We start from the raw sequence: 12656 nt of genomic DNA, 5'->3' as shown, positions 1-12656 counted from the left end.
CATACTTATCAGGGCTTCCTGGAGTTCGCCTGGTGTCAGTGGTGAATCCAGTGCCATTGCTTGAGTGTCTAATAATTTTGGAAGAGTTATGTTGTCCAAAAACTGATCAATTTCTTTTTTAGATGGGTTTATTTGTGGTGAATATAACGTTTTATAGAAATCCCTGAAAATGTTGTTTATTTGTATCGGGTCATATATTGTGTTCCCAGATGAATCTTGAACAGCACATATAGTTGTTTTATATTTATTTATTTTTAGCTGGTTTGCTAGAAATTGACCGGATTTATTACCATGTTCATAATTTTGTAAGCGTAGTCTTTGTACTAAGAATTTTGTCTCATTTAATTCTAGTTTTGTTTTGCGTATTTTGTTCAATGTTTCCTGATCTTGGTGGGACGCGTAGGCTTCTTCTAGTGATTTGATGTTTTTTTCTAATTCCTGAATATTTTTGTTTTCTTTTTTCTTTTTATGTGATGAGAAAGAAATTATTTTACCTCTCATCACAGCTTTCCCTGCTTCCCATAGAACAGAAGCTGATGTTTCAGGAGTGTTATTATAGTCTAAATATGAAGTCCACTCTTTTTTAAAATATTTAATAAAGTCTTCATCTTTAAGTAGTGATATATTAAATCTCCAGTTTTTAGTTGGCGTAGTATTATTCTTGTGCATTAGTGTTAAAGATACAGGACCATGATCGCTGACAGCTATAGGGTGAATCTCAGTGTCTGAAATGTCGCTCAGCAGTGACCTGCTGACCAAAGAATAATCCAGACGAGAGTAGGAGTGATGGACATGTGAGAAAAAAGTATATTCCTTACTGGTGGGGTGAAGGGAGCGCCATGCATCGCAAAGACCAAAGTCGCTCATATACTGTTTGATTATATTTGTGGATTGCCAATTACGCTGACTTCCTGCTGTATTGAGCCTATCCATGTCTTCATTTAGTCCAAGGTTGAGGTCGCCTCCAAGAACAAGTGTGCCATCTAAGTGTTCAGAGAGTGCACTGAAAAAAACGTGAAAGAATGAGGGATCATCAACATTTGGACCATATACACTTGCAATACATAGCTTTTTATCAAGTATAGATAGTTTAATGATTAAGAATCTGCCCTCTGGATCTATAACTGTATCGAGTACTGTGAAATTAATATTTTTATGTATTAAAATTGCTACTCCCCTTTGTCTAGAATTATAACAAGCTGAGAACACATTAGGAAACTCAGGTGTTTTAAGTTCATTCAAACCTCTAAGAGGTCTGTGGGTCTCTTGTAAAAGGACAAGATCTGCCTGTAGTTTTTTGAGTTGGTTAAATATTTTTAACCTCTTTTCTCTGGAGCCAGCTTTACATTTATATTCCATGTAATGAACCTCAGTGTACCCATAGATGTTTGTGTATAACTAGGGATGTATGCTGTGTGTCGCTTAGACAGGTGGAGAGAATACATCACTTGTTCATAAATAAAGAGAAGGAGAGAGAGAAAAAATGTGTGGCGAGATGATCCCTGAGTCTGACTATGTGTGTGCATATTTACTAATATGAGTAGGCTTGGCTTAAGTGTGTGTATCCTAAACGACTGTGTGCGCTGTCTGACTGATGTAAATGTGCTGCCGTTGAGGGCATGGTGTGTATGTGTGGAAATAAAGGATGTTGTTTGTGGATGAGTGTCGAAGCAGGTGATCGAGGCAGTGAAAGAAATAAAGAAAGAAACCAATGACAAGGGTGAGCAGCATAAAAACAAGAGGGGGAAAAAAGAGAAAAAAAAACGAGAAGAAAAAAACAACAAAATGTAAACATTCCAATTAAATCACTGACGGAGAGTGACGGTGTTAATTCTGCTATGCGATTTGATACTGGTAAGTTAAACAGATGTTAATGCAAGTTAGTGTGAGTGGATAGGGAAAGGGTGTAGCTGATTCTTATCTGGTGTGAGGTTAATACAGCTACGGAGTGATGTCGGGGTCGCGGTGGAGCTGTCCGTCCACGTACAGCTGGTCCACAGCGATGACAGCGCGGGAGCCCTTCTGGATGAAGCCGCGTCGGATTGGAAGAGGACCCTGCGTCGTTCCAAGATCTCTTTGGGGAACTGGTCGTTCACGCTGAAGTCCGTTCCTTTTAATTCCCTGCCGCGGCTTTTCACCTGTTGCTTTTGTTTGAAGTGGCCGAATTTGGCCACTATAGGGCTTCGGAGTTGACGTCACGCCGCAATGCATTGTGGGAGCGCGGCGGCATTTTCGGGGTCTACGAATCAAATCAAACACACTGTGTTGGAACGACGATTACAAGATGCTTAAAAGCAGCTTAAAAGAGAATGGACTGTATAGAGACCGATTGCGTCCAGAGGCGAAGCGGCGGTACTTGCAGAAAATAGCGTGCATTGGAAATGTGGACCCGTATGAAATACGGCCGTGGAGTAGAAACCCTGAAGACCAACCGCTATTGACGTAGCCTGATATATTTCATACCTTATCTGTGGAGTCAGCGCGTACAAGTCGTCATTCAATCAAAGGTAAGTCAGCTCGAGTACAGCGAGTGAAATGCGTTTGATTTCCCTGCAAACATTCAGATTACTGCAGCATAAATTCATTCATGAGGGGAAATTACAGTGAGAACATGTGGAGACTGTTAGGTGGATAACATAGTGAGTTCAGTGCATTGATGAGACACTGTCCTGAAGGATTTAGTTATTCTCTATGGTTAAAGAAATTGCAATGATTTATTAATGTTTATTATAAATAATTCTAATTATACATCTTGCTTCCATATTTGTATCCTGTGTCACTAAAAATACATTTTATTTTAGTTTTATACTTTGATTAATGACCTGCAGAATCTCCTTAACATATTAAGTGATTCATAATTGTCACTTTATGCTTTCTCCATCTCTAAAGTGATGACATCCTTGCATTACATACTTTAGGTTCATTTTCTGCAGGCAGGTTTCTGACAGAACAGACAGATTTAGACTATAACATGCAGCGTTCTATAGATGGACACATAAAGAAATGAAAAATTACATGTATGTGCTAACTTTCTTGACACTTTGTTACATTTATGATAAAGTAGATTAAACACATTTGTGTCGGCCTTGGCTCATAGTTCTTGTCTTTAAATGAACTTTGTCTGTGTGTGTTTCAGGTGCTGCACTCTAAGACTGAATGAACCAGCATTGCAGCCATGGGTCACTGTGAGCATCACAGGGAAGGTTGAAGCCGCCCGCTGCACCTGTATGGCCGGAGTCGCAGAGACCTGCACCCACGTCGCTGCTCTTCTGTCTAAAGTAGACGGAACAGTGTTGATCCGTGGCACAAGGACTGTTACAGATGAACCTGCATACTGGGTTTTGCCTGGTAATAATACCAAGATACACCCAGAGGTTGGCCATAAGATAGACGACTTCTCTTCAGCTGCCCAAAAAAAGGCTCTTGATCAAAACATACACAGACCATCTGTAGTGACAGGTAAAAGGAGCCGTCCTCAAAAAAGAAAAACCCCACCTGCTACTGTGGAGGAGTTGTCACTGCTATAATGCCATCATGTTTTATCTAGGGGTCTAGATGTATGCCTGTAGTGCACTGCTGTGTAAATAATTTGCATTTACTGAATATGTACTGACTGAGTCCCACTGTTCAAAAGTTGAATAAAGAAACTAAATTATTTTGCCTCTTTTTTTTTTTATTAAAACCACCTTAAAGAACATCACATCAGTAACAGTGTAGAATCCATGTCATTTACAGTTTACAAATGACAAAATGTTTACACCAAATCATGAGTGTTTACATGATATCACCCACTACTAACATTACTTTATTTACTGTATCTTTTGAAAAAATAACAGCACAAGACTTAAGAACATTTAACAGGAGCAGGTTTCATTCTTCTCTGGTTTTATTATCACACTGTTCACCAAACGCAGCAAACCTTCACCATCTTATCCAGAAGGGTCACCTCTTCACCCTCACATGGAAGAAGTAATCTGATTGGCATGGTGGTTTGTTTGAAGCAGGTCCCTCGTGTAGCGCTGGAAACCAGTCATGATGTTTCATCCATTTCATAGGCTGGTTTGCTGCAATAATGCCAAATAATTAGCAACTCTATAAATAGACGGTAGTTCTGCAAAATCACTCAGTAGGATGTTTGTTCTAATTTGCTATGAGCTCAGAGCGCATCGAAAATGAAACTAATAGGCTATAAAGAGAGATATGAACATATTTAGAACTTACCGGAATGAAAATGTCTGGAGCACCAACAGATATTTGGAGATGGAAGAGAGCTGCACGTCAGCTCATCTCACAGCTGCTATCCAGGCTAGACGCCTTCGTTTGGTAACATCGATACACGAGCTGCCTCATGTCGCTTCCAGGTTGGGAAAGCATAAAAAGACAATCCAACCTTATTCCCGTGCCGGTCGTAAGATCGAACATTGCAGCCGAGCACACAGCAAGTACGAACCATGGCTATGCTATCGCTCCTAGCTTAGACCCCCAAAATGGTGAATCGGGCCAAAATCCTTTCCACGCCCACCCCCGTGACATCACGCTCCGAAGCCCTATAGGACGTGGTCTCCCGGTCGCAGCCTGCATGGGGCCGAGGCGATGTACCCTATCAAAGACAATGTTCTTCACCGTGTCCTCCGGCAGCTTCAGGTGGGTTTTGATGAAGCTTTTTATCGTGGTCTCCACGTCCTCTCCAGCGGCTTCTGGAATACCAATTAATAACTTTCTACTACCAGTGGGTCCATAGTGTAGTGGTTTGCTCACAACCTAATAAGCGAGACCTTCCGGGTTCAATGATGTAAGGAGCCTGGAAAGACATCTGCCATTAAAAAAATAAACAAATATGTAGCGCTACCTGCTGTGGTGACCCCTTGTGAATAAGGGCTCAGCTGAACAATTTCTTTTGTACTACTGTTCATTTCAAATGTCACGGAATTAGAGCCCTGAAAGATTAAACTGCATTTAATAAAACAATAATGGTTACTCAGTGTTTAGGAGAGAATGTCAAGTAAAGGAATCTCTTTAGTTTGCTGCCAGATCAAAGCCAAATTAATTTATTAACAGAGCAGATTTTCTTGGTGAAAAATACCCTACAAATGTAACTGATCAGTTTTCTGAACTTTCTTTATATATATATATATATATATATATATATATATATATATATATGAAAAACTTTAAAAAAATTAAATAAAAAAAAAAACAACAGATGAAGACGAAACAAGAAAATGCTGATCTAAAACTTAACCATGGAACAACTGCCTAATTACTGTTTGTAAAGTTTTAAGCTGTGAAAGGACAATTTGGCAGGCTATCACCACTTCATAACATATAGTTAGGACTTAGGTAGATCTTCCATGGATGGTTCTCGAGAGGAAGCGTAAAAAAAGGAAACGAAAGCGAAGCTGTAGGGCTGGTCTGCCAGCACGGCTAAAGAGAAAACCATTTAAACAACATTTCCATTCAATGCCAGACTCATAAAAAACAAAATCAAAAGATCATACAATGTAAGCACCTTGAGGAAACTGTTGTTGTGAATTGTTGCTATATAAATAAAATTGAATTGAACTTACAGGTTGTAGCCAACAAATATTTCCATAATTGCTGCATTGTGTTAATCAAAGAGACTTGGCTGAGGCCCACAATGCCACTATAAAGTTAGCAGGCCGCACAGCGCACAGCCAACGGCTTTAGACAGCCAGACTTGGAATAACTGACTGTTAGATGCAGACTCATCTGCATACCTTGTGAGTTGTGATGGTAATGCAACTTAGTCAAAGCAATTACTAGCCAGTAGAACTTCTACTGTGAATCAGTGCACATAATAGCTGGGGGACTTCATCCCATGCTGATTGAAGAGGTGAAAAGACTGAAGGAAACTGCAGCTCGAACACCAGCCTCCACCTGCATAACCCCATGGTGCAGGAGCACAATGAGAAGTGCACACTGACAGCAGTGAACCCAAGCAAGGTCACTGGACCAGAAGGAGTGACTGGTAGGGTCCTTGTCAAGAAACACTTCTAAAGACACTTCTTCAGCTGAGAGTCAGAGACACACAGTTTTACTTGCTGGCAAGGGCAGTCACAGAGCACACGCACGAGAGTGAGGGCTCAGAGACTCGCTCTCTGCCACTGCCCTGGTCTTTATTTATATGCAACAGTAGGTGTGTTTGTTTATTACATTCGAATGTGGATGTGTATATGTGTGTGTGCGCGTGTGTGCGTGTGCCAGGAGAGGCTCCTCTACCTGGTACAAAGTGAAACTGCTTGTTAAGCTCTTATCTAGCAGGTACTGCTCCTTCCCTGCATGATAACGGGTCACAGTGAATTAAAACAACAGTCTGAGTCATAAAGAAGTCATCATGCAGTATTCTATCATATGCAAACTTATATTATTAAAATATTATACTGACTACTAAGTACAATTTTCTATTGACAGTCCTGAAAAAGTGTGCAAACCAGGTGGCTGGGATTCACTAAGATCTTCATTCATCTGCATCACTCTCCCAGTCTTTCTTCCCATCATGCTTGAAACTGGCCAAAATTGTCCAGCTTCCCAAAAAGACCACCATCAGTAGCCTCAAAAACTAGCAACGAGTTGCTCTGACCTGTTTCGAGAAACTGGTCCAACACCACATCATGTCCTCCCTGAACAACACTGATATCAACCCAAAAAGTTACTCTAGTGGAGAGAAACATCTGTCAAGCCCTTGGGCAAACCCAGCTGAAAGTTCCCATAGAAATTGTGGTGATCAATTCATCTGGAACTATTTGTTCAGATACTTGCCTGGCCTGTATACAGTCTAGACTGGAAAACTCTTCCTTTCACAAGCAGAGAAAGCTCATGTTTATGTCTTCATATGGTTGATGAGTTGATGCTTTATCTTGTTGTCCACACTTATCCAATGCATAAATAACTGCAGTAAATCTTTAATATTCTCCACCACCATTGCCTGTTTATTCTAATAGTTTTGATCAACTAAAACATTATTATTTTTTACAGACATTTTTCCTTTTTATGCTTTCACTCTTGCTCATTTGTCATTTATTCTGTCTTTATAGGTCTTCAGTTTTTTATTTGTAATAAACAATTTCCAAGTTTGGTCATTGATTGGAGATCAATGTGATCAAATATTTGCTACCCCATGATTAGTCTGATCACATAAAAATTATTATTCTATTCATTCTGCCACAAATAATATTGCCATTAAAAGCACAAGGACTGCACTTTTTTTGCAAGAATAGCTCTCTGAGACAGAATTTTAATGTCTTGATCACAATTCATCACAATCCATTCAAATACTGCAACTATCTATTAGGATGCCTAGGTCGTTGACCCAGGGTTTTGAGTTTATTATATTATTTATCATTTCTAGTCTTTGGTTTCTTTGTTAGAGTTCTGTCTTATGGTTTATGTCTCTGTTCCCTCTGTTGTAGTGCCTGCCTGTGAGTCTGTGTCTGTAAGGTCAGTCTGTGTTATGTTTCCTGTTTTACTTTGAAAGTCCGTGTCTCATGTAAATGCATCTGGTTGTGCTTCCTTTGTCTCGTTAGGCCTGATTTGCCCCAGCTGTGTTTCCCTCCTGTTACCCATTCCCTGATTGCTCCCTCTGTGTATTTAAGCCCTGTGTTTCAGTTTGTCTGTGTCATGATCTACTGTTTTCTATGCTGTGTGTTCTGTCTGCTTGCCTGAATTTATTTGGAGTCTCAGTTTTGTTACCTTTTTTTGAGTTCAGCATTAAAGCTGTTTCGAGTTTACATTGTTCCTCAGAGCATCTGCACTTTGGGTCCACCGTTCCTGCCTGCACACAGCCTTCATAACAGAAGATCGTGACCAGAACATGGACCCCGCAGACATTTTCACCTCGGAGTACAACGCTGAGATGGAGCGGATGGTGAGCCTGCTCGACCGCATCGCCCAGTTCCCAGATTTAAGGACCATAGCAGTTGGGCTGAGTGCGGTGGATGCCATCATTCGATATAACCCCCGGCTTAGCCAGTTCGCTAAGGACACAAAGCTCGGCAGCACCATAGCTGCGTGGAGCGAGCAAGTCAGGGCTAGTGAGCTCGCTCTCTCTTTCACTAACTCTTCCTCATCATGGCCCCAGTGCGACATACACTCCCCACCTGCCTCTACGCCACGGACTTCCTCGCCTTCCACACACCAGCCGGGACCTTGTTCACCTGTCTGTTTGCCTGCCTTTTTACTGGCAGCCATGTGGTCAGAGGATCAGGAGGAGGTCTCTATTTCTCCACCGGTTCCTGTTCCCTCATCCAGAAGGAAACAACGCCACTGTCACTCCTCTCCTCAATCATCTTTTCTACCACCTGTTGTCCCCGCTGGAGGGTCCGAGGGACCGCTTCAGCCGCCTGTTCCCGCTGGAGGGTCGGACGGGCCCCACGGGGGTTCTGGAGAACTGCACCAGCCTTTGTTCGTCTCCGCTGAAGGGTTCGAGGGGCCCGTCCAGCCTTCTGCCTCCGCTGGAGGGTCCGAGGGGCCCGTCCAGCAACCTGCCTGTGTTTCAGTTTGTCCTTGTCGCGATCTACCGTTTTCTATGCTGTGTGTTCTGTCTGCTTGCCTGAGTTTATTTGGAGTCTCAGTTTTGTTACCTTTTTTGAGTTCAGCATTAAAGCTGTTTCAAGTTTACATTGTGCCTCCGAGTGTCTGCACTTTGGGTCCACCACTCCTGCCTGCACACAGCCTTCACATAACACTATCACCAGTGTATCACAAGACTGATAAACCAAATGGCCATAAAGGCGTTTTTCTCCTCTCAACCCCACTATGTATTGCAGCTAAATACAGAATTAGTATTTAGCACATCGGGGAACCCTAATATGCATGCTCAATCATCCAGGTAAGTAAATCCCAAAAGGTTGATTTTGTTCACCTGGATGTAGTGATGTAGTCTTTTCAGTGGGAGAAATATTTCGTCATTCATCCAAGTGACTTTTTCAGTCTCAGCTGATTACAGGTTTCCCCAACCTTATAAACAGTACATTTGCACCACTGAATGAACAAATGGGCTTTGAAGTCAGTTCCTTGATCACTAATAAGCAAATTGTCATATTCCTAAACTCAGTTACAGCACTTTCAGAAAGTCATCTACTGTGATGAAGTCTACTCCCCTCTGCTGTGTAATCAAATGTCAATGTTATCAGGAAATGATCAGACAAGAGAGGGTTTTCAGGAAACACTGTTAAATGATCAGTTTCTATGCTAAATGTTAAAACAAGATCCAGAGTGCGATTAAAGTGATGGGTGTTTCTAATTTTGAGAGAAGTCTAATAACAGATTCGCACTAAGGCTGTCATTTTAGGCATCTACATGGATGTTAAAATCACCCACAATAATTATTTTATCTTAGCTGAGCACCAATGTTCCCTCTAATTTTTCATGTGTCTGAGCGAACACACAAACTCCCTGAGCGGTCCCTTGGACCACTGTGAGCAACAGCAGACGTGTGCACTGTGGTCATGCCTGCATCGAATCCATCCAAGTTACATGGTTTAATAAAATAATCAAATTACAGCATTTATGTTAGACTACTTTTAATTAACTGCTTTATCCCACTTACAATGAAAATTAAAAAAAAATCTTTGACCTGTGTAGTATGTTAACACTAGTGGAAGTAAAAATAATTTGAACTCCAATTTTGAAAACACAACTTTCTTTCTTTTCTTTTCCTTTCTTACTTTTTATTTTATTTTATAAAGCTCCGACTTGTATTATGAGTATGAGTCTGTGGTCTGGGAGAGAGTCCTGTAACTCTCTGTCTGCAAAATACAGTAAATAATGACCAATGTTGGGCAATTAATTATATAGTTACTTCTTTAAAAAAGTAACTGAGTTATGCAAACAACAATGTTTTTTGCAACTGTTTACCTAAAAATGCAGCCAAGGCGTTTTTTTAAAATAAACATTTCAAACTATTTACAAAACAATCAGCTGTTCTGTATCAAATCTGATGCCACACAAATTATTTGTGCCACTCCAAAAAATAATTTATGTCCACTATGAGATAAAGGAGAACAACAGCCTGATACCTGCAGGCCTGAGAACAGGAGATGTATCACTCCTGTAACATGTGTAACATTCGGTAGTCGTCTCATTGTTGAGACACCCACAACAAAACTATTGACTACACTACACACTAACTACAAAAGATTTGCACTAAACATCGCAAATCTCTCACATCTCAATACACTGCCGCAACTCCTAAAACTCTCCCCCTCCATAAACAACTAAATGCCATGTTTTCATATCATTTTTGATTGGTCGACATAGTACATTTTTCGACCAATAGGAAAGGGTGTTTTGTGTGTATGTATGTATGTATATATATATATATATATATATATATATATATATATATATATATATGTATATGTGTATGTATGTATGTATGTATGTGTATATATATATATATATATATATATATATATATATATATATATATATATATATATGACCTAGTGCTTCCAAAACAATAGAGAGTTTCGATGAATCTGGGGTCGATACACCTGCAGGGCATCACCTTGCTGTGCAAGTTTAAAACAATGAGGGTGCTTGAACTATGCTGGGGTGGGGCACGCAGTTGCTGAGCACTGGTGTAACTGGCCATCCTAAGGAATCACAACAATTAAATGATACCCCCGGAGGGCTTTTGCATTCCTGAACAATTTCAAACAATTAGCTGTTGAAAGACAGAGGGTGAATGTTATTTGTGATCACCTATTGCGTTAAAAACTAGTATACTCTGAAACCCGCACAGAAGAAGTACCCATTTGTGCTGTTTTTAAAATAAAATGTTTGTGCCACTGCATGCTGAGACATAGTCAGAACCACAAAATTAGTGTGATTAAGACACAATTAGTTTGAAAGAGCAATATTGGCTGCTTCGGGCAAAAGACAAGATCCTGTGCAACGTGTTTTAGAACTACCACAATAGCGTTTATTTTCTAAAGGGGCTGAATGTTATTTGTGACCACCTATTGTATTAAAACTGGTAGATTTTGATACCCGTACAAAAGAAATACCCATTTGATCTGTTTTTTAAATATAATGCTTGCATCGCCACATGCTGAGACATCAGAATGACAAAATTAGTGTGATTAAAACACAATTAGTTTGAAAGAGTGATACTTGCTGATCCTGTGCAATGTGTTTTAGAGCTACCACAAAAGCGTTTATTTTCTAAAGGGGCTGAATGTTATTTGCGACCATCTACTGTGTTAAAAAACTAGCTGGCTCTGTCTCCCTCTTGGTTCAACATTCTGAAATCCCGATTTTTAAATAAAATGATCGCATCACCCCGTGAAAGAAACCCCAGTAGATACGTAAAAACTAGTTAAATTAAAACTAGTGGTTTGATTAAAAGAAATACTTGTGAACAGTCCCGAAGGCTGAAATTTCCCATACAGAAGAAATTCCCATTTGTGGCGTTTTGTTTTTAAATAAAATGCATGCATCACTGCATGCTGAGACATTTTCAGAATGACAAAATTAATGTGATTAAAACACAATTAGTAACACTTTTGACTAGATGCAAATAAAAAGCAAGTACCCATTCCAGGTTTGTTAAGGTGCACTGTGAAACAAAACGGCTTCCACTCCGCCACACAAAACAAAAAATTGCTTTTAAGAACACATATGTCTGCATAACTGAATGTTGAGACCCGCCATTATTAAACCCCATGGTTTGATGAAATTAAAACACAGTTAAAAACACATAAACACATATCACCCCGCAGCCGCCCTGGGTGTTTCTACACATGAACACACATAACCCCGAGCACACCTGAACGCGCATGCATACACGCACGAAACCTGTTAAACAGGTTGTCAAACCGGTTTGGTTGACTGCCATATTGGACTGCCGCATCTGTATTACTACAGTATGTACCACTGTGTTCTGTAAGAATATGTAGTTACACTTACACTAACAGAACAGCCCAAAGTATCTGGTTTTATGCAGCTTCTTTTACCAAACACCCAACATTTCCTGTATGCTTGCTTTACAATCCTGGGTTTGTATAGGAAGTATCTTAAGGGGCTCTGGATCTGCAGACAAAGATCAGTGAGAAGGGGAACACAAAATAGAAATGCAATCTCCCTTTAGACTACGCAGAAAATTGTATATAAATGGATTTGTTGTAGTAACATGTAATGCAGTAACATGTTCCCTTTGACAAAAGCAGACATGTCTGATTTGTCCAAAATCCACTATTGTGTGTGAAAAATATACAAATGTCATATTCCACAATCACAAAATACAACTATGCTCAATATGAAGATATTACAAAAAAAAAAGAAAAAAGAAAGAAAAATCTCTTACGTAACTCAAAAATATGAAGATCAGCAGGTTTCGGCAAACCATAAAGGTTGAAGGTTTGAGCATATGTATTATGAATCATTTTAACCTTTTTTCTCTTGAGGTTTTTATGACAACTGTTGTTGTATTACTGTCACCTTGTGGATTTAAGAAGTATGCCAACCCTAAATGTTATCCTAATGTTAACTTAAAGATTAAGTGACAGAAGTAAGTAACACATTAGTATTCTGTACAGATAATACCAGACACAATCAAGTAGACTTTATTGGAAAACATATCTTTTAGGCTGAAGATAAATAATAATTATAAAACTGAACAATTTACCTCATTC

At 39.8% G+C, this 12656-nt stretch overlaps 1 protein-coding gene across 2 annotated transcripts in view; it reads left to right on the top strand.

Annotated features, from left to right (window-relative positions):
• Positions 1 to 7903, top strand: part of ntm (neurotrimin) — a 181228-nt gene extending 173325 nt beyond the window's left edge. For both annotated transcript variants that reach the window (XR_014894065.1, XM_085288305.1), the window contains one exon: positions 7431 to 7903. Coding sequence is in view for 1 of the 2 variants with exons in the window: in XM_085288305.1 (XP_085144431.1) it covers positions 7431 to 7492 (62 nt within the window). In the remaining variant the exon portion in view is untranslated. The remainder of the gene's footprint in view (positions 1 to 7430) is intronic.
• The last annotated feature ends 4753 nt before the right edge of the window (positions 7904 to 12656 follow it).

The sequence above is a fragment of the Mchenga conophoros genome, linkage group LG10 (assembly GCF_057382185.1).
Source record: "Mchenga conophoros isolate Kocher_MC1m ecotype Shallow Benthic linkage group LG10, M_conophoros_male_GT1.1, whole genome shotgun sequence".
NCBI lineage: Eukaryota > Metazoa > Chordata > Actinopteri > Cichliformes > Cichlidae > Mchenga > Mchenga conophoros.
This window is presented reverse-complemented; position numbering and strand designations above follow the sequence as displayed.